Raw genomic sequence first — 22,654 nt, 5'->3', positions numbered from 1 at the left:
TGAGCTAAGTTCTTGCTGCAACCTATACATCCTACCATTTAGTTTCACTGACTTATGCAAAGGAAGAAAGTATATCCATAACATGAAAAAATTTCTTTCTCTAGTCTTATCTAGTAGTATGCTGGAGCTGTAGTGGTACCCCAGTCTTCACATATATTAGTTTTGCTAATGCTTGGTGTCTAAAAAAGGGAGGGAATATCTTAGGGAAGAAGTTCACAAGATAACACACCCAATAGTCTCCCAGCCTTTTAAATATTTTAATTTAATTTAATTTATTATGTATTGTCGAAGGCTTTCACGGCCGGAGAACGATGGTTGTTGTGGGTTTTCCGGGCTGTATTGCCGTGGTCTTGGCATTGTAGTTCCTGACGTACAGGAACGTCAGGAACTACAATGACGTCAGGAACTACAATGAATGAACTACAATGAATCCTGACGTCAGGAACTACAATGCCAAGACCACGGCAATACAGCCCGGAAAACCCACAACAACCATTAATTTATTATATTTATATTCCGCCCTCCCCGCTTTCGCAGGCTCAGGGCGGATAACAAATACAAACATCATTAAAAACATTTAAAAACATTAAATAATACATTTTAAAAAGTAATATTTGAAGAGAATGGATTCTCTCAGACTATCTAGTACTCTCATAATAATTTGACCTTGTGATCTACTCCTAAAGAAGAATTAAAAAATCTCCTTAAAATACTTTTTCTCCTTTAAGAAGTCTTCAGGCGTTGTGTTGATAGTGCTACAGTAAAGACCATCTTCATGAAGCAGTTCATTCCTGTTTATGTAGAAGAAATTCTAAACAGTTTAATTCTGGCTTAGAATCCATGGACAAGAAACAGATCCTCATTTTAAAAAGTGTTTGAATTTGGACGTCACAACAAATATTGGTTAGACCAAAAACTTCCAAAATTAGAAACTGTTCAGTCTTGGTATGAGAGGAGCAGGGAGGGAGTGGATGAGTCAAGAGATTTCATGTTCCTGTGTGTAATGAATAATTTCTCATTTGTTTGTGACATCTGAATAAAGCTGTAGAAACTATTTGCCAGAAGTAGTGATGGTGGAGATCATTTCATTTTTATTGACACTTTTTCCACAGGTAGCCTTTCTGCTCTTCTGAGATCAAAATGGGGACCATTAAAAGATAATGAGCAAACTATTGGTTTTTATACCAAACAGATTCTTGAAGGATTAAAGTACCTCCATGATAATCAAATAGTTCATCGAGACATAAAGGTAAGAAGCTTGCCATGAATTTTATATGTGGATTACTTGGATAAAAAAATTATGCTAAAGAAAGAGTGAAGTTACATTGCCTGCCTATGGACAAAAAGAAAATGATAAAATCCATTAAGCAAAGTAGAGGGAAACTAGATTAAGTTCTCAGGCTTTTGCTGTAATCCATTGGGGCAGACTGTTGGACTAGTTCAAATCCTTTCTCTCTTACGGATGCATCAGGTAGCTTTGCTTAATGCCCTATCTCATATTCTTCTAAAATGAATGTATGTCATTTCTAAACATTAGCAATTAATTGGTCGAGTACGTATGTAAATAAATAAGCACACATGAATTGGAAGAGTCAGTTGTAAAATGCCTTTACTTGAAGATTTTTTAATAACAAGCCCCCCCTCCCCAGTAAAGATTAGGCACAGCCCAGCTTGCTTCAGTTTTGGTGATTGTAAGTGATCCGTGAGTGTGCTTTAAATCTCTATTTGAAAAGTCATATGGAACACACATATTTAAAGCTATTGCCATGGTTTGACATATTGGCAAAAGTGCAGGCAGGACTCTGTGCATTGTGTGTAGGATGGACATAATATAAATTGCACAGAAAGGTTATGTTGCAATGGCCATTTGGGAATGGAACACCTGTACACCATAGCAAAGGGAATTCACCCCAACAGAGCCAACTGTAGGCCTTTAAAACCCTATGTAATGGTAACCTATGAGTATAGGAGTATTAGTGACTGGTGGCCAAGAAAAAAGAACTTTCCCATCTGCCTCATACAAGAGACTGCTTTTATTACTTTGGTGAAAGTGATTCTCTGAGCCATTACACGTGGCTAAGATTAATTGGTTGTGTGTTTTGGACCACATATTGTTGAATAGGGGTGTGTGATCCAGATCTGCAAACTGGGAAGAAAGCTGGATTTATGATGATCTGGCTAAATCTGGCTTTCCCAGATCAAATTAGAGAATCCCAGATCCAATCAGGGAACTTTGTTCAAGACACACACACACACCGGATAAATTCAGTTTATTCCAGGAAATGCAGCTTCAGCCTCTTGGCTGGCTGTTTCCTGGTCTTCTCTCATGTTTTTTTACTAAGGAGGGAAGGAGAGCAAGTGGCCAATCCATGCAGGAACTCTCCTTGTCTGACCAATGGGATTGTCTGAGGAGAGAGCCTTTTTCAAATTGTCTGCAAGGGAGTTTTTAAAAAGGAGGCTTGGCTCAGAGGAGCCTCAGTTTTGTGTGGTCTGTTCTTGAAGAGAGACTGTTGCTGGCTCTTTCACCTGGCCTGCTCTCTTCTCTTTGGGAAGAGATTTACCAGTGGATTTGCTGCCTGCTTACTGCTGCATTGTTAAAAGACCTGGGCTGCCTCCTGGAGGAATTGGTTTGAGAGTTGTAGACTCACTGATTTTTACTGTCTTTTGTGGGGGGGATTGGCCTGGTGTCTGGGAGAGATGGGGAGAGGGACAAGTTTTGTCTTACAGTTAAATTTTTAAAAACTGCTTTTGCTGTTGCAGGGGGGTTGGGTGCTTTTGCTTTTGCTAAGTTGTTTGTACAGACTTCAGAGTTAGTGTTCTGGACAGTTGTTGTTCATTTATTTGCTAATTGTTCTGCCTGGCTTCTGTGAGTGACACTGGTTCTGTTGGGCTAGGTTCCAACAGTGTCCTTTGCTTCAGTTTGGTTTTGGTGGAATTTGTTGGTTTGAAATTATTCTCTTTGATGATTCTGATTTGATGCTATTTCTGATTTTATGCTGATGATTCTGATTTTATGCTGGTCCCCTTGCTTCACTTTGGTTCTCTTGGGCTTTCTCTTGGTTGAGCTTGCATTTGAGAATGTGTCTTTGGCCCCTGTGATTTTTTGCCTGAGAGCCAGCTTGGAAATGTTTCCTCCTTAGGAAACAATGGAGAGTGGCTGGGGGCATCTCGTTCAGAGGCCCATAGAATTGGACTGTGGGGTCCAATCTTCCTGAAACTTGGGGGGTCTTTAGTGTACAGGAAGGAGTAGGTATCTTGCAAATTTGGTGGAGTTAGCTTGAAAAATACTCTCCTCAGCCGCCCAGATAGTTTTCCACATAGGGAATAATGGCCAAATAAATTCGGGATTCTCTAATCTTGCCAAACTGGATTATAGAATCTTTCCTGGATTTTTTTTGGAGATCCTCGAAACTCTAGATAATTTGTTTGTTGGTTGATGTACACCCCTAATACCTGTGTTGGGATGCAGTATAAGAGCAAGATTCAAATCCAGTAGCACCTTAAAGATCAAGATTTATATAAACTTCTGAGAGTCAAAGCTCCCTTTGTCAGATACTTTCAGGTGGCTAGTCATATTGATCTGCAAAAGAGCAGTGTTTGAATCCAGTATCACCTTAAAGATATGACAAAGAGAGTTTGACTCTTGAAAGCTTATACCCTGGAAAATCTTGTTGATCTTTGAGCTGCTAATGAACTCAAATCTTGTTCTTCATCAGACATGTATCTGACATAGAGAGTCTGACTCTTGAAAGCTTATATCCTAGAAATGTTGTTAGTCTTTAAGGTGCTACTGGACTAAAATCTTAAACTAACAATGTTTCCATCCATGCTGTTTTTTCCTTTCTCACAAATGGAAGATGCAACTCCATGCATGCATCCATACACTTCGGTGCACCTATTTCATGTCAGATTGCTGACTTGCAGAAATGTGTATAGGATCATTAAGTTTTGTGTTGTTCTATATATAACTCCTTTTGTGGCAGCAGCCATTTGTAAATTGAACATCCGTTCACCATTGTAAAGGGAATTCAGCCCTGACGTGTATGTCACTGCAACCCTGTGTAATTTTAAGTAGTGTAAAAGGAGACATTTTTATATTTTAAAATATGCATTAAAGATTTCACATAATTTTTTAATGAAAAGTGTAAGATTTCTTAGGCATTCTTTTACATAACAAACTAAATATACACAGAGGAATGAGAAAATGCTAAGACTTCAGAATTTAGGGAATCTGCAGATTCTCAGTCCCACAAATAGTTCATAAAAACTTTGAAGTAGCTTGTTTTTGGCTTATTAAAAAACATGGTTTATATGATGTAACTAAATGGGAAAGCAACAAGATACTAATATTTCAAGGATAAACTTTCATAAGAACAAACACCCTTAAATCTTTTTTCATTTATTATGTTTTTAAACATTTGTTTTAGTTGCAAAATGTTTTGTTATACCATATGTTAGAAAAAAATAATTATTCCACATGTTCTCTCCTTTAGGGTGACAATGTGCTTATTAACACGTACAGTGGAGTGCTAAAGATTTCGGATTTTGGAACATCAAAGAGACTTGCTGGGATAAACCCATGTACAGAAACATTCACTGGTATGTTCCCCCCCTAATAAAGGGAAAGCATTATTTAAGATAGCTCCTGGGTTCTAGTCAGCATGCAAAGCTGGTACAGGAAATGAATTTGTCGTATTAGAGAAAAAACTGGGTTGGATTCTATAAATTCTAATAATGGCAGAACCTTCCCGAGGCATAAAGCATCTTCTCCAGTAAAACATGCATCTTCTACCCAATAACAGATTTTTGAACCAGAAGGAAGACTCCACTACTTGTGGAACTCATTCATACCTTTTGCAATTCAACTGTGTACATAGTTGGAAAAGAATGCCACTGTACAAAGCAAGATAGGAACTGTGATGGGCTGAAATCCTAAACATGCTAACTTCACAAATGTAATTGTTGTCAATGGGAAATGTGTTCAGAATTGTAATTTTATTCATTAACCAAGATCCTGGCATCAGGAGTATTAATAGTCAGCATAGTTATTTTCTTCTCCCTCATCAGCAATATTCCTAGCTTCTGAATTAAGGAAAATCCATATTTCTAAAGGTGGCTGACTTTTCTGATTACAAGGATCTCATAATGATAAATAACTATGAATAACATAAATAAATAATCTCATTGGGGCCTTCCCATATATGTGCACATTCGTGGATGGGGAATTGTGTGCACCATTCCCCTACCCAATCCATCTAATGGCACCACTTGTGCACATAGCCCCTCATCAGTGCTCTAAATACTGGGAATCAGTTGTTTAGGAGAGGAGGTAGGATCTGAGTGGATTTAGTACCCTCTCTCAACTTTCCTTCCAAACTTGTACACGGAATCATCTAACTGGGGGTACGTGCATGCGGATCCCTTTATGCATAGCATAAATTTAAATTAAGTTCTATATATATTTGTCATTTCTTTATTCATTTTCCTTTTCATTTCTTTAACTTTATATATTAAATTATATATTCTTCATTTTCATGAAAATAGAATTAGGGTGAAAAATCTTGACTCAGTGGAGTTCTAAAATAGGCTTTACTGTAGTTTAAGTCAAAGTAGTAGCAGCAGATGTTTGTATTTTGTCTTTGAACCCAATTGAGCAATGTATATAACAGCAACAAAATAGCTGAGTGCTATCATAATATATTGTATAAAATAAATAGCTATGAATAGGAAGTCCATGATTCTAATCTTGCCTCTGCCGTGTACTGTTAGGTGGTATTAGGCAAACTACAAGTGAGAGGGCTGCGAGAATTGCCATCCCACTCTCACTGCTGTCTTTCCTGCCCTCCACACTTCTCTGCAACTGCGGCTTTCCCCTCACTCTGTTCCGCAGTCTCATGGCTGCAGTAGCTCCCCCCTTCCAACGTCACCATGGTATACTCGTGTGGCACCACTGCCACCACCTTGCCAGGGATTCTGTTTTAGAATCCTCAGCCCCTGCCTGGTGGGTGCATACCCCCACACTCTCCAAGTTGCTGCTGCTGTGGGCACCAGGCTCCAGGTGCTAGTTGAGATGGGGGCATGAAAGCAGCGACAACAACAAATACTATGATGATGACAGGCTGGTGCTGAATTCGCCCAGCCCTGTCTCCAGCTTCCTGAATGGCTCCGACATTAAGCAGCTTCCCCCCACTCCCCAGCCTAGCTACCTGCACAACCCAACTTACTTCCTAGGCAGGGTGGGATGGGAACAGTGCCTCCCCTCCACCCCTCATTGCCGCTTCTGCTGTGCCTTCACAGCCTACAACGACCAAGGAAGTGAGAAGTATGTTTTCAACTCTAGCATAGAATATACTTTTGTTTGGGGTGGGGATTTAAGCCCCTAATGTATTTTTTCAGGGTTTCAGTTTTTCTGCAGACTTGGGATGTCCCCCAAGTTTGCAGAACCATCTAGTTTGTAGTAGGATGTGTGATCCAGGATTTGTGAACTGGCCAAATTGCCGGATATATACCGATCAAGCATAATCTGGCTAAACTGGATCACACTGGAGAATCCTGGATTGGATTCAGGAAGCCAGACTCTGATGGGCTGGATTATTCAGCTTCACAGCCCTCATCTTGCGGAAACTGGAGAAAAGCAGGCAGCCTCAGCAGAAGTGGAGCAGCAGAAAGCAAGAGAGCAGTGGCGTAAAGTGGAGGCAAGCTCCAGGAGAGTGGCATGAGGCGAGCAGTCCTCGCTGCTGCTCTGCTTCTGCTGCAGCTGCCTGTTCTTCTGCTCTGGAATGTGGCAGGGTGGACACCAGGCAAAAGGAACAGCTTATGAATGAGCCAACTGCCATCCTCAAAGGAACCACCAAGACAAATGACACACTGGAGAGGAGCACTGAAGGGATGCACAAGGAGCTCCTACACTTTCCAGTACAGCCTCTTTCCAGTTGCTGGTAAGCATCAGGCAGGTTCTTAAACCTTCAAAATGGCTGGTCAAATAGCCCCCCAAGACAAAGGATCACACAGTCAAGCCTCACGGAAGCTGAAACTTCATCCTTGGGAATCACGGCCAAGTTTACAGGAAGTTGCCACTTCACCTCAAAGAGAACATGAGAAACCAGAAAGCTTCTCCATCCCAAGTTTATTTAACAAAAGCCACCAGCTCCTCCTAATGTCTGTTAATTGTTTTGAATCCTCTAAAGTGTCATATGAAATACTGTTTAGAATAATTTTTGTGGAGGGTAAGAATTTAATTTTCTTTGTTCATTTTAGCCATTGCCACTAAGACTTCTTGCCTAAGTGAAATGAATGTTTGTATCTAAACAGAACTCCTAAACTCCTCTGTATCTAAACAGGCACTCTTCAGTATATGGCGCCAGAAATCATTGATAAAGGACCCAGAGGCTATGGGAAAGCTGCTGACATCTGGTCTTTGGGTTGCACCATTATTGAAATGGCTACAGGAAAGCCTCCATTTTATGAACTAGGCGAGCCACAAGCAGCAATGTTTAAGGTAAGATTATATTCATATAGATAGGCATTAAGGTTTTCATCAAAGAGAGCAATTATTTCATCTAATTAAAAGGCAGAGCTGGAGAAGATGCATGAAATGTTATGCTGATTAGTGGTAAAGCAAAAGTGCATTTGTGGTAGTGATTGATTTGAATAAGAAAACAGAAGGAAATGCAATATTAAAATGTTTCTCTGGTGGTCTCTTAGAATTTTTATCTGTTCTCTTAAGCGAATGGGAAAACATCAGAGAAAACTGGCAATAGGGCAATGAATGAATATTCTGTGTAATGGATGCTGCTGCATTTCCCTGTGCATTTTCCTCTATGAGTTCATATAATATTTTCCTTCCATCTACATTAATTAGGTTGGAATGTTCAAAATACACCCAGAGATTCCTGAATCCATGTCAGCAGAGGCAAAAGCCTTCATACTACGCTGTTTTGAACCAGATCCAGACAAGAGAACATGTGCTAATGAACTTCTTGTCGATGAGTTCTTAAAAGTCACAAGCAAAAAAAGAAAGTCTCAATCAAAGCTAACAGGTAAAGACATATTTAGGTCTAGCTGGGAGAACTTAAGGTCATTTGAGTAGTGATTAACAAGGCCACTAATCACAGCTCTTCAAAACAATATTACAAGTAAGATCACATTGGCATGTTTAAAATGTGGCTTTCAGTTACAGTTTTGGATTAGTTCTAAACCAGTGCTTTAGTCTTCATTATCATTTTAAATTTCTTTTCAAAGCAATAGGACATTAAACCAAGGTAGCTTGTTTCACTGGTTTCTTCAAAGCTTAAGCATGGATGACTAACTTTATCCAATAGATGCTTGTTTATAATTTTTAAAATAATAAAACAGTGTGTATGACACTCTGTTCCTTTTATTTTAAAAAAGTAATTGATAAAGCTAGTTTTTCTAGTCTTCAAAAATCTTATATATTTTTAACATTTTCTTTTTTTTCTTTTTTTCCACAGCTCTTTCAGTTGGATCAAATGGTGAGGTTAAACTTGGATCTTTCTCTTACAATTAATGAAATCAGTAAATGTTCCAAAATATCAGGGGTTTTATTTCATTTATTATTTACTTATTTATGCTATTTATAGTCTTCCTTTCTCACTACGGCTCCAGGCAGATTACAAAGTGTAGGTCAATACAATCAACAGTTAGGACATTCAGTAAACATTAAGTAAACAACACAATCGGGTAAAGATTGCAGAAATTTGAAAACAAGCAGAAATCTGGTACAGAGCTGAAAACAATGCAGAACCAAAACATAAGCAAATTGACATGACATATTACTTGACGCAGAACTATCCAGTAGGATCATGCTTACAGCAACAGACAGTACACAGTAGTTCCTATCCCTTTCCAGTGCCTCTCTCTGAACCATTTCCTTATAGTACAGTCCTATTACCTGTATTAAAAAAGCACTGCTGAATAATTCAGTTTTGCATAGTTTGTGGAAAGCCAGGAGAGTGAGAACTTTCCTGACCTCTTCAGGCAATCCATTCCATAAGGTTTGACCACCACAGAGAAAGCACATGCATGGATAGCTGTTGATTTTGCCCATTTGCAGGGTGATACCTGCAGAAGGCCCTGTAGAGATGAGGGAAACTGCTGCGGTGGAACGTACGGAGAGGTGCAGTTGTATAGATATGAGGGGCCAAGGTCATGAAGGGTTTTGTATATGATAGTCATGATCTTGAATTGAGCCCAGTAACTAATGGGAAACCGGTGGAATGACTGCAGAATGAGATCAATATGCATGTTTTGCCTTGCTCCTTATAATAATCGAGCTGTGGCATTCTGCACCAACTGGAATCTTCAAATTGATTTTAAGGAAAGACGTATGAAGTGTGCATTGCAGTAGTCGAGTCTTGATGTTAGCATAGCATAGGACAAGGTAGCTTATTCAGCCACATCAAGGTAGGAGGCCATTTTCCAGTCTAAAGGAAGTTTGGAGAAGGCATTTTTTGCAGCTGCATTAACTTTCTTCTCTAGTAGCAATGCTAGATCTGGTATAACCCATAAGCTCTTAACCAAGTCTGCAAGGATCAACTGAAGCCCATCGAAAGTGGGGAGTGCAATGACCTTCAATATCTACGCCTTCCCAACAAGCATCACCTCCGTCTTGTGTCTGGGTTCAGTTTCAATTTGTTAGCTTTCAGCCACTTGACTATAGCTGTCAGGCAGTTGCTTAAAGCCTCTACTGCATCACCAGGGGATTTGTAAAGTGAGATATATTGCTGGGTGTCATCTGCATATTGATGGCATCCAGTTCCAAAGCTACAAATGATTTATCCTAAAGACTTTACATAGAGGCTGATAACATGGGGGATAAGATCATGCCTTGTGGAACCCCACAAGATAGTTCCCTCATTGAAGCTAGCTGGTCTCCAACAGCAGCCTCTTGAGTCCGTTCTATGAGTAATGACTTAAACCAGTCCCAGGCATATCACCTGATACCTGCTTCTGCCTCCAAACACCTTATCAAGATGGCACAATTTACTGTATCAAAGGATGCAGATAATGCAAGAAGAGAAACAAAGAAACGTGGCCTTTGTCTACATTCAGATGGAGGCCATCAACTCACACCACCAGAGCCGTCTCTGTCCCATACCCCAACCTGAAACAAGACTGAAAAGGGTCCAGAGCATCAGAATAAACCAAGAAGAACTGGAGTTGGTAGGGTACTGCTCTCTAAATCAATTTACCCAGAAAGGGCAGATTAAAGTGTCGGTGATAATTGACAACATCATTTTTGTCTAGAGATGGTTATTTAAGTAGTGGCTGGATAATTACCTCTTTGAGTGGCTGAGGGAAGAAGCCTTGAATTAGTGACTGAGTTACAATAAATATCAAGGGCTCATTTATATATTCTTAATGTGATTTTAGTAGCCAAAGTAGGCAAGGATCTATTGCACAGGTAGTGGCCTTCACAGATTCCAGGATCCTGTCAATACTCATCACTGTAACTGGGTCAAAATGGTCCTTAAGTGGTCCAAACAGTGTATCTCACCTATATTACAGGTGGCATCCAGGTCAGAGTGTATTCATGCTGTTTTTTGGGCAAAATCTTTGCAAAACTGACACAGCTAACTGTCTGTTACTGACCAAAGTAAAGGTTTATATTTAGGAATCAGAAGATATCAAAATATTTTAAACTATTGGGATGTCAGTGAAACAGCTGATGCAATTATGGCAGAGAAATAATGTTTCTGTTTTGCTATCATCACTACTTCATAGGCCTTCCAGTGTCCTCTGTAGCACACTCTATCAGATTCACTGTGAATTTTTCACCAGCCTCTTTCTAGATGCCTTCCAGCCCTCTTTAGGTCACCTAGCTCCATGATAAACCATGACTCTGGTTTCTACGTGAAGTGCAGGACAGGTTGATGAAGAGCAGTCTTATCAGTAGCTTCACGTTCCAAGCTCCCTCTGCAGCCTCAACAGAGAAGGTGTTAGGCATTCTAAAATCCGCCCCTCCCTCCATAGCATTTTGGAATCCAGAAAGATCCAAGAGCCTGTTTGGGAGGACCATTTTAATGGGTCTTCTATTTTTTGCAGGATGTTGAGGCTATCAAAACCCTTGCCTTCAGTAGATAATTGTCAGACCATGGTTCAGGCCAAATCACCAGTTCTGAAAAAAGATCCCCCACCCCCATCAGTGTCTCAATGCAAAATATTAAGTCCAGGTTGTAGCCTCTATTATGTGTGGAGCCAGTCACTATATGAGAAAGGCTCAGGCATCCAAAGAAGCTATAAAATCTGGAGCCAGCCCAAACGAAGAACATTTGGCATGAATGTTAAAGTCACCCAGAGAAATCAGTTTAGCTGACTCCAGCACCACGTCCAGCTCAGGAAGGGTGCTTATCAAGAAGCTATGCAGCCAGTAAACTAGCAGAATAGCTAATCTATCTTTAGTTCCCAATGTAAGGAGCAGACAGACAGTCAATGCCCGCTATAGTTTGTACAAAAAGTCTGTGGGAGTTAAAGGACTTGCAGAAGATAATAGTGACACTTCCCTCCAGCCACCTGTGTAGGGTTGGTGGGGGAACCACATAACCAGGTGGAATTAGCTGAGACAGTTTCTGTCCATTTTCTTCCAATTATGTCTCTCTTATGCAAGCCAGGTCAATTCCCTCTTCCTGTAACATCCCAGTGAGGCTTGCAGTTTTGTACCTCACCAATCTGGCATTGGAAAGTATTAGTGAAGAAGTGGGGGAGATTTTCTCACAGTCTACCACAAGGACAAACACTGCCAATGAGATTAGAGAACCCAAATGTTTAATTAACTGTTGGGTTTATTTAGTTTACTCACATACGTATAAAACTTTACTATGTTAAATTTGCAGTCTTAACCATACTTATCAGAGAATTAGCTTCACTGAATTCAGAGGAATTTTTTTATTATTATTATAAGCACATAGAAGATCCAGGTCTAAGAATGTTGTCTTCATCCATCTGTGAAAATAATTCTTCACAAACGCCTTTTGGGGGACATCTGTGGCTAAGTGGTAAAGTGTGCATTTTGCATGCGGGAGATTCCACGTCTGATCCTTGACACCTCTGGCAGCAGGTGTTAGGAAAAACCTTTCTAGTATGAGAGTCTCAGGAGTTGCGGCCAGTCAGAATAGATAACACGAAGTTAGCTGCTACTATAATGTTTTGAGTTTTTGATTTTTGGGGGAACCCTAAGTAGAGTTGAAAGGCAGCATACAGTTGTTTAAAATAAATAAATAGATCACACCCAGTGATTATTACACTTTAGATTTGTGTATAAGGCTTAACTAAACTAATTTTCTGGGTTTTCCCCATTTTTGAACAGAGTATCTTAGAAGCATATCTCTGCCTGTTCCTGTTCTGGTAGAAGATACAAGCAGTAGCAGTGAATATGGCTCAGTTTCACCTGACACGGAATTAAAGCTTGACCCATTTTCATTTAAAATGAGAGCCAAGTCCTGTGGAGATAAGGATGCAAAAGGGCTTAGGTCTCTTTTTCTAAGGTAATTCATATGTGTTAGATGATAAATGAAGAAAGAACTATTACAAATATGTTTTGTTATTTTATAATATTTTTAACATCCTATTTTGTAAATGCAGCATACCAGATGAGAATTTTGAAGACCACAGTGCTCCTCCTTCACCAGAGGAGAAAGATTCTGGCTTCTTCATGCTCAAAAAAGATAGTGAACGGAGAGCCACACTTCACAGAATTCTAACAGAGGATCAAGATAAAGTGGTGAGGAACCTGATGGAAGCCTTAACTCAGGTAAATGAATACAAATGGTATGTTGAACATTGAAATGCATGTATTAAAATAAATGCATAGGCCCTAGAGACGGCTGTGCAGACTCATCACAAGTCATACGTTCGGCTGGATCAATGTTATAGTGATATTCATGTATATGTGTTTACTGAAAGGAAGTTAGAAAGCAAATGAGTTTGAATTTGGAAACTTTTATAATCATGGAATGTGTACCTAAATATTAATTGCAGATACTTCTCATTTACATATAAAGAAAGTTTTAATTCTCTAGAGCAGAAACATTTTTTAATAAATATTTTCTGAAAAGAATTGTGAGATGAAGAGAAAATAAGTAGAAGCATAAAAGACTAAAATATGCTGTGGAGTAGTCGAAACAAACATAAATCCCACTCAAGTTTCTGATACTTCAGCAAATGGTGGCCACCTATTCTGGAGCTTTTCTCTGCAGTCACAAGAAACCAAGAGATTTTCTTTTTTAAAAATAAAGCAGGAACTGTTGAGTAGAAAGCTAAATTTATATAGGTTTTATATTAATAATCTATATGTCAAATGCAAAAAACATGTAAAGTAATACAAATCAAAATAAAACTGGAAATCCTACAACATATATTGCTACCAGCCAATCAGAGACGTTCATTAGTTACTTCCATCAAAGCTAGATCAAAATGATTCCGCTTTGCACTTTTTACGAAAGAGAGAGTGTAGGAATTTCCTGTACCATATCCAATAAGGTGTTTCAAAGAGTGGGCGTGACCACTGAAAATGCATGTGCATGAGTTATGGACTTTCTGAATAGAGGGAACTGTCCAAAATGAAGTGCTTGGTGACCTTAGTTGGTGCTCTGAACAACAGAGAAACATAGCAAAAAAAAACCCATAACATGATATTTTATTCATAGTTCTGATTTGTCATATTGTATTAGAACAAAATTACCCATATTATCTACCCAGACTATGACATTACAGATTAAATAAACAATGATGTACTATTATTTATATCTCAACCCCTTCCTTTTTTTTGTGGATTACTTTCTTAATCTGCTTAAAGTCAGGTCCTAGGTGTTCCAACCCTGAATTGTAGCTTAACACCAGGCCTTCACTGTTCAATGTATTACTGCACCAGTGATTTTCATATTCTAACTCTAGGCGACACGTTTAGGAAATAATGAAAATGTGACACTTCCAAGTGGCCTACTCCTGTGACATTTCTTATCTAAGGAATTTTATATCTCATGCCTGGGCTATCCCAACTTGATTGGGGAAACCCATGATTATCTGTGAGTTATTTTTATTGATTTCAGTATTAATCCCATGATCCTCATCAAATCAGGTGTATAAATTAATTCAGGAATTATTTCCAAATAACCAAACTCTGGGAAATCACGCAAAAGACTTGTGATGTTACTTCATTTCCTTTTCTGTTTGATAGATTTACAAAAAATGTATTCAAAAGTGTTTTGGTAATCATGGCTAAGAAATTCAATTCTTCAGTATAAAAGTTGTATCTTGGTGGAGATAAGGAACACAAAGTCATCATTTCACAATGGAATGAACATTCTCTTTTTGTTTATCATGTATTATGAGCTCCTGTATACTTATAGAGGGAGGGAAGGCTTCATGGTATAGCCTGATCTTGTCAGATCTCGGGAGCTAAGCAAGATCAGTACTTGGATGGGCGACCACCAAGGAAGAGTTTGCAGAGGAAGGCACTGTCAATCCACCTCTGCTTCTTGCTTGCCTTGAAAGCCCCTTGCTGGAGTCGCTGTAAGTCAGTTGCAACTTGTTGGCACATACACACACACACTTACCTATAGGAGCCACAGTTGACATAGGGAATGAAATTGTCATTAACTAAAGTAATCATGAAAATGTTCATGGTGGATAATAATCTCATTTGCATTTTGGAAGATTAAAGCCATGACCACTGGTAATGTGATCCTATTCTTCTGCTTCCATTTTTGTGGCTTTTAAAAATCATGCTTCATGATGGCTTCAACACCCTTTCATAAGTCTGTTCATCAAGCTATATTCTTTAGATCTTTCAAGCTCACACTGTCTATAAAAGTCTTTTCTGTACTGCTGACCTTATCATCACACTTGGCTGCCAATTAACCTTTTTTCTATCCCATCCTTGCTACATCATTATGAAACCCTGTCTCCTCCCTTCGCTTTTGGCTTGCCCTCCAAAGAAGGGCTATGTAATTTCTGTTCTGTATGCCACCCAACCATGAGAACACTGGGGGAGTGTTACACTCACTTATTAGCCAGCTGCAATACTTGCAATAAGTGTTCCTGTGGAAACCTCATTGAAATGTATAAATGGAAGTCGCTCAGCAGCAGTGCTTGGGTGAAATGTGCATTTTGCATTTTCATCATTCATTCCTTCATGATTATACAACTGTAATTAGTTACTCTATTGTTCTAACAGGGAGCTGAAGAACCTAAACTGAAATGGGAACACATCACAACTTTAGTTGCCAGCCTAAGAGAATTTGTCAGGTCAACTGATCGCAAAATCATTGCAAGCACACTTTCAAAGCTGAAACTGGAGCTAGACTTTGACAGTCATGGCATCAGCCAAGTTCAGTTGGTACTCTTTGGTTTTCAGGATGCAGTAAGTACGCTTTTCCCTGCTGAACTACTTCTTTTTAAAAGTGTAGTCTGATGAACTTGCTAAATTCACTAACAACAATATTGCAAGTTAGTTTGGATGAAGTCCCATTGGAAGCAGTGGGATGGGGACCAGTTTTAGCCTGGCAGTTCTCTAGGACTTATTTCTGAGTGAACTTGTGACTAGTTTTTGCTTAATTGAGCCCCAAATTGATCAACATAAAATAAAATAATATTTGCAAGCAGGCAATGACAGTGCCATCCTAAGTAGGTCTACTGGTTTTGTTCAATGGGCTTACTCCCAAAAATGTGTTCTTAGAACTGAAGCCAAAAACTAAGATGCCACAGGCTTTTCCTAGTGGGAAGGTGGCATGGGCTGCATTAGTTCCATCATGCTTTTGTTACTTAAACCCAAAATGGCCCTGGCTCAGCTTATGAAGCTCACCAGGTGACCTTGGGCAATCACTTTCTCTCTGCCAGACCCACCACACTTGTGTTACTGTAAGGATAGTAGGAGGACCATGAATACTGCCTTGAGCTCCCTAGAGGAATGGCAGGATAAAAATTAAAGAGAGAATGCACCCAGCGTCTTCTAAGCCAGTAAATGTGGTATAATATGATTTATGTTAGACTCCTAACTGCCCCAAATAGTCAAGTATCTTAAATCAGAATTATATAGCACTGAGGAAGGCTCTTGGGTCAAAACACATCTGTTTCGGTTCTGTACATGTGGAGATAAAATGTATTAATATACCTGTATATTTGTGAATTTACTATGTATATATACAAGGGTATGATACGTATATGTTGAACCACACTGTTGATGTTATTAATTACACTTACGCACTTTTATTTGTTGAATCAAATTATATACCAGTGTTTTAATTATTTGTATTATGTTTTTAGTTATAATTAGTCCACATTTTTTGTTCCTACCTGTTTGGTTATCCTTCCGTGTTCTATTATTTAGATTTTAAAATATTTTGAAAATATTTTAAATTCCCTTGTATATGATCAAACGTGTAAAAGTTAAATGAAGTATTTATATCCATTAAAGACACCGCTAACTGATCCTAGCTATGTTCATACCATATCTAGGCCCATATGCAGTGCAGAAATAGGCAGCGGGTTGCACTTTTGCCTTTGGGTGTATTGGGCCGGCATATATCCTCATGCCATAGAGCGAAGGTGATTTACTTCTCAAAGATATTGTGCACTTTGCACAATTGAACCTGGTCTAGTTAGTTAGGTTTATTCTTATGATGAACATAGTCACCATTACATGTACTACCTACTTTCAATTACGAAACAAAGATAGTAATACATTTATGTTCCGCTTAGTCAACACAATTTTGTTCTTAATTTATAGTTGTGGGTACATTCTGGAGATAGTTACTCAAATAGTTACTCAAAAGTTACTCAAAAACAATTACAAGGATTGCCAATGTTTATTCAGCGGCAGTGTTCCTCGAACACTTTTGTTTTCTGAAGATATTTTGATTTTGAATTGTTGCTGTAATAGAAAATGAAAAATATTGTCCTATTTTAAATATAATGACCAAGTGTCATACTTCCTTCTCCTCTTGCACACTGAAACCGTCTCTAACTTCATGGTTCTCATAGCATCCAAGTCATGTAAATCCATTGTTTGCACAAAACATTGTTTGCTTCCCAAGAATAGCAGTAAATGAACGGTTTCAGCTTGTTTCCAAGCTCTGCTTTGGAGACAAACTATAGTTTAACGTGAGCTAGGAAACCAAAGAGGAAATTGGAAAGGAGAAGGGAGAATGTGTGTGTCATTATATTTCTTTCTCATAAAGAATAGGTAGCTTTACTTTGTTACACTTCCTTCAGAATCTCAAACAGGTACCCATATTAATTTTCTGGTAAGGGATATTTATTTCAGTGTAATCAAATAATAATTATAATAATCCAGTTGACTAAAGTACAAACGAATGATCAGTCAATCATCTTAATCTTTTGTACAACAGACCATCAGTTACTAGGGGATATAAGCTTAAATGTATCCAAATTGGTCTTCTTTCTAGTTTTTAGTAAGATTTTGTTCCTTTCTCATTTCCAAACAATAGCTCAGTTGGCTTTTGGATAGCAATATTCAGAAGAGGGAAAGTTACAGTTTATCAAAACTTAAATTTCTCTTATTTGATTATAGGATTTTTTACCAAAACGGCATTTAAAAATAATGTACTAACTGTACTTTCTCTTTCCAGGTAAATAAAGTTCTCAGAACTCACAATATCAAACCACACTGGATGTTTGCTTTGGACAGCATTATTCGCAAAGCAGTGCAGACGGCTATTACAATCCTGGTTCCAGGTGAGATTGGCAATGCAGAATTTTGAAAGCTTTACATTCAAAGGGGGAAAAAACTATTTCTGAATTAAAAATGGACATTTGGGGGATAATTGAAATATATACAAACACATATCGTATTAATTGTTGCCAAAATAATTGACAGTTAATAAATATATCCTTTTAATATACACTTGAATCAATATATAATTCTCAACATGGCAAAATCTGAGGATAGATAAGAGAAATCTTACTACAAACCTGAAAATAATACTGGGGGTGGGCGGGGGGGGGGGGATTAAACCGTCAAAATAATAGAAACAGCTCCTGTAGCTTTAAGAAACCAGTGCCATCTCAGTAGCTGTTATTGGGGTTGCTAAGCAACCACAACAATATTGTCAGCTTTATTTCTGACATTAACAGTGAAATCCTAAGAAGAGTTACTCCAGTCTAAGGCCATTGAAATCAGTGGGCTTAGACTGGTGTAACTCTTCTTAGGATTGCACTGTAAGAGGCAGGAGGAGGGGCAGGGTTCTTTCACGGGCTGTTTTGGCCTTTGAGGGAGGAATCATCACAGTTGGTTATCCTCAGGGCAACTTGATACCACTTAACTACATGACTTGCATGACACACCCAGTACTGGCTGCTTGCTAGTACTCAGAAGCAGCCACCCCATGAAGCCAGTGTGGTGTACTGGTTAGAGTTTCAGACTAGGATATGAGAGACCAAGGTTCAAATCCCAACTCTGCCATGAAAGCTCACTGGATGACCTTGGGCAAGTCACACAATCTCAGCCTAACCTACCTCACAGGATTATCATGAGGATAATTTGGAGGAGCAGAGAATGATGTAAGATGATTTGGGTCTTTATTGTGCAGAAAGATGGGGCATACATGAAGTAAATAAATAATAAATATAGCTGAAGATGAGGAGAAGCAGATAAAAGGTTGGTTGGCTAATGGGAGAGAAGGAAGCTTTCAGCGAAGGAAAAGAGGAAATAGTGGGGAAAGGAAAACAAGATGCCTTCTGCCTTGTGAATTCCCCCACTTGATGGTATTATTATAGTTGTTGTTGTTGTTATGCCTGCCTTTTTCATTGAGACAGTGAAAGTCATCATACAATAATCAGCAGCTAGGACATTCATTGAGCAGAATACAATATGATCAACAGTTAGGATGTTCAGTGAACAATAGAATATGGTTGCAGAAAATTTGAAAACAAGCATTAATCCGAATACAGAGATGAAACCCTTCTGAAACAAAGCATAACAAATTAACATTTTGAACAATGAGGAAACTACCCAATAAGAACTTATCTAGATCAGCAGATTGTACCTAATAACATAATCAATAATCCCTGTCCCTTACCAAGGAATCTCTTTGAACTATTTCTTACAAAACAGCTCTATAATCTGACTAGAAAAACTTCCTGAATAATTCAGTTTTGCACTTTTTCCAGAAAGCCTAGAGAGTGGGAGCTTTCCTGACCATCTCAGGCAGGACATTCCATAAGGTGGTAACTACCACAGATAATGTGTCTGTACAGGCCCCTGTTGATTTCGCCCAACTGCAGAGTGGTATCTGCAGAAAGCTCTGTTTAGATGAGTGTAGCTCTCGTGGTGGAACATGGCGGAGAGGCAGTTGAACAGATATGGCCAAGGACAGGAAGGGCTTTGAATGAGATAGTCATAACCTTGAATTGTCGGGTAACTGATGGAAAGTGACTGCAGAATGAGTGATAAGCGTCCTCTGTTTAACTCTTGGGAGTAAACGGGCTGCAGTGTTCTACGATAGCTGGAGTCTCCAAGTTGACTTTGAGAGGAGACCTGTGTAGAGTGCATTACACTGGTCTACTCTTAATGTTACTGTAGTATGAATCCAAGTGGCTAGATTACCTGTGTCAAGGTAGGGGGACATCTGTTATCTAATGTTGTAGATTATCTTGCATTAAAATCCCATGTTACATATTTTAGTGTATAAATCATTGTCTCAGAAACTCTTTCATGCATTCCAAAAGAGAAAACATTTCAAGGAATTTTTTTCAGTGCTCCCTCAAATTTGGCAGTTTTTCTAAAGTAGGAAGATGTCCTGGGGGAGGGGGGGAATACATGTTTTTTTCCTGATTTTTTTTAAGGGTTTTCCCCAAGCTTTCACATCTCTAGACGAGAAGCTTTGCTTCTAAGCATATTTAACATGGAAAAAGAGTTCTATAAAATCACCTTGTGCACATTTCAGTGGGAAATTGCATATGCCATCTGTAATTGTAATGTTAGAAGAAGATATGCATCTTTTTCAAATGGCATGTATGCACTGTGCAGGTCTGTAGTATATACCATGTATATAGTATGCTTGAAAGGGACTATACTTCCAGTGCTGATGGTATGTAACACTATCCATTGAACTGTAAATATCCTAAAGTTGTAAGCCTGGTTAGAACTCTTGAAACTTGCATCCTTCTTTTTGCTTACATATTTTACCAACTTAGTATTACCAGTGAAATATGTATATTTGTTTACAATAAGCAATCTATACTGTTTTCAATCAAAAAATTCATGGGACCGTTTACAGTTCAAGCTAATTATTCACTATTAATACAGTGAAGTCCAACTACAATCAGCAAAAGACAACTACAATCAGCAAAAACGACAATTTGCAAAAAAAGTATCTGAAGAAGCATGCTGTGTCACAAAAGCTCATACCCTCTCACAAATTTTGTTAGTCTTATAGGTGCTACTAGACTCTTGCTCTTTTCTTGCTCTTGCTCTTTTCTACAGCAAAAAACCTGTAGCGGTTATCTAAAAATTTCTCAGCTCATCTAAAAATGGTCTAGAGCATCTTTAGCAACAAAAATATCAGCTCTAAATAGCAACAAAACTAAGATTTAAAAGAAAATCTTTACATTATTTATTTAGATTATTTATAGTCTAACTTTCTCACTAGAACTCAAGGTGGATTACACAGGATAGGTCAATACAATCAACAACTGGAGTATTCAATAAACAGTGCAGTAGGATATGCAAATGCAAATTAGCAGAGATTGGAAATAAGCAGAAATCCAATACAGAAATGAAAACAATGCTGAAACAAATACAAGCGATTAAACATGCCATTTTAAACAATGCAGAAACTACCTGTAGGAACATACTTACAACACTGAAAGTATGCAGTAGTATAGTCAACAGTCCCTGTCCCTTTATCAATGAATCTCTTTGAACCTATTCCTTACAGTAAAGCCCTCCTACCTGTGTAAAAATGTCCTCCTGAATAATTGGCATAGTTTGCAGAAGGCCAGAAGTGGCAGGCCATTCCATAAGGTGGGGAATATGTGTGTATGGGCAGTTGTTTGATTTTGCCCATTTACATGTTTCTGAAAGGAAACAATTGTAGAAGAAATGTGTGCTCTGAAGAAAGTGTATTCCTCAGTATACTGATGATACTAAAAAGGTGCTGCTTCTATTGAAAGCCCATTTTTCACTCCCCTGAAATAGTATTCTGAATGGGGATATATGGGCAGATGACAAGGGGCAGGAGGACATATCTCCTAGAACAGGCATCCTTATGTAGACTCAGACCATTTAGGACTTTAAAGGTACAACAAGTCCATTAAATTGTGCCTGGAAACACGTATGTAGCCACAGCAAATGCTGAGTAGCAGAATTTTGGACTGATTAGAGGTTTGAAGAGTTTTCAAGAACAACCCCGTGTACAGTGTATTATAGTAATCTACTCTAGAAGTCACTCTAGAAGTCAGCATGGCATAGATTAGTTTTGTAATGCCTTTCAGAAAAATCAGAATGTTATGCTGTACATTTCCCAGGTTGATTAGTAAATGTTGTGAGCAATGAGTGCCACTTAAAAAATAGTTCCTGTCATGATGACACATAACCCCAAGATAAATGATCAAAACCTGTTCATCATTCAGCCCTTTGAGTGCTTTTTTGAAAGGGACATGTCTGTTTTAATAAATGCTGCAGCATTTAGAAGAATGAAGAACTGAAGGACTCATGCAGTTTCACCTAGATGGATTTATTGTTTGAAGAATGTAACTGAGGTCAGATGCTTGAAAAAATGATAAGCCCTCGAAGCCAGGAGAAAAGATGAAAGCATTTGTTGTATGAAAAGTGTTCCAGTTTAGTGACCAGGAAAGAGCTTTAGAGATTATTTTTGAAAATTCCCTAAAGCCTTCCATTCTGTGTGCAGCTGCACTGAGCATTTATAAGACGCAAGACTGTGTTGCGTGTGAGATGTACTGCAAACACTAGTCTCTGAACTAATTGTATTAGTTGGTGCTGAAGCTCCAGTTTTTGTCTACAACATGTAACTCAAAGGGGTTTATTTATTCCATGCATTTAGCCTATTCCCAACTATAAACAAGCACAAAACTACAGCAACATTAGCACAACTTTGCCAAGTCTGCTTCATGAAAAAAGCAATTACATTTCAAATTAGTCTTCAGAATTGTAGCTGCAACTGTATTTGTTCGTTTTATCTTACTTCCTTGTAGCCAGTGGCCTAGCTATTCCAAATCAGGGCCCTCCTCTGATGATCTAGACAGAAAATTAACAGCCTTCTGATTGGGGAAAAAAAGTTTCCCCAGGCAGAGCAAAGCTGAACAAGTAAATGCATACATTCAGCCAGTTGGGGAAGAGATGTAACTCAATAGAAAACAAGATTTACATTCAAATTCTAACTTTAAATCTCCAATAAAAAAGATCAGAGGCAGTTGAGACCTTAGAAAGATGGTGCCCAGACCCAGCCAGGGGGGGGGGGGGACGATGGAGTGGCAATAAAAAGAGATATCACGCAAGTGTACACCCCTGTGTGAATCCCCTGCCACCTGGGAGTGAGTATGCCTTGGCAGCCCCCAAGCTGGACATGCACCACCATGACTCACTCCCAAGATTTCTTATGGGAATCCTCTTAATGGGGAGACTGAGCACGCAGGCCCTGTCTCCCCCCAAAGAGAT

General features: G+C 38.7%; 1 protein-coding gene across 2 annotated transcripts in view; it reads left to right on the top strand.

The window, feature by feature from the left end:
• The window catches only part of MAP3K5 (mitogen-activated protein kinase kinase kinase 5), a 167,355-nt gene that overhangs the window by 119,520 nt on the left and 25,181 nt on the right, over positions 1-22,654 (top strand). For both annotated transcript variants that reach the window (XM_054975933.1, XM_054975943.1), the window contains exons 17-25: positions 1,113-1,249; positions 4,494-4,599; positions 7,341-7,498; positions 7,862-8,039; positions 8,472-8,492; positions 12,326-12,503; positions 12,601-12,769; positions 15,194-15,379; positions 17,607-17,712. In XM_054975933.1, coding sequence (XP_054831908.1) covers positions 1,113-1,249; positions 4,494-4,599; positions 7,341-7,498; positions 7,862-8,039; positions 8,472-8,492; positions 12,326-12,503; positions 12,601-12,769; positions 15,194-15,379; positions 17,607-17,712 — 1,239 coding nt within the window. The remainder of the gene's footprint in view (positions 1-1,112; positions 1,250-4,493; positions 4,600-7,340; positions 7,499-7,861; positions 8,040-8,471; positions 8,493-12,325; positions 12,504-12,600; positions 12,770-15,193; positions 15,380-17,606; positions 17,713-22,654) is intronic.

The sequence above is a fragment of the Eublepharis macularius genome, chromosome 1 (assembly GCF_028583425.1).
Source record: "Eublepharis macularius isolate TG4126 chromosome 1, MPM_Emac_v1.0, whole genome shotgun sequence".
Classification (NCBI taxonomy): Eukaryota; Metazoa; Chordata; class Lepidosauria; order Squamata; family Eublepharidae; genus Eublepharis; species Eublepharis macularius.
This window is presented reverse-complemented; position numbering and strand designations above follow the sequence as displayed.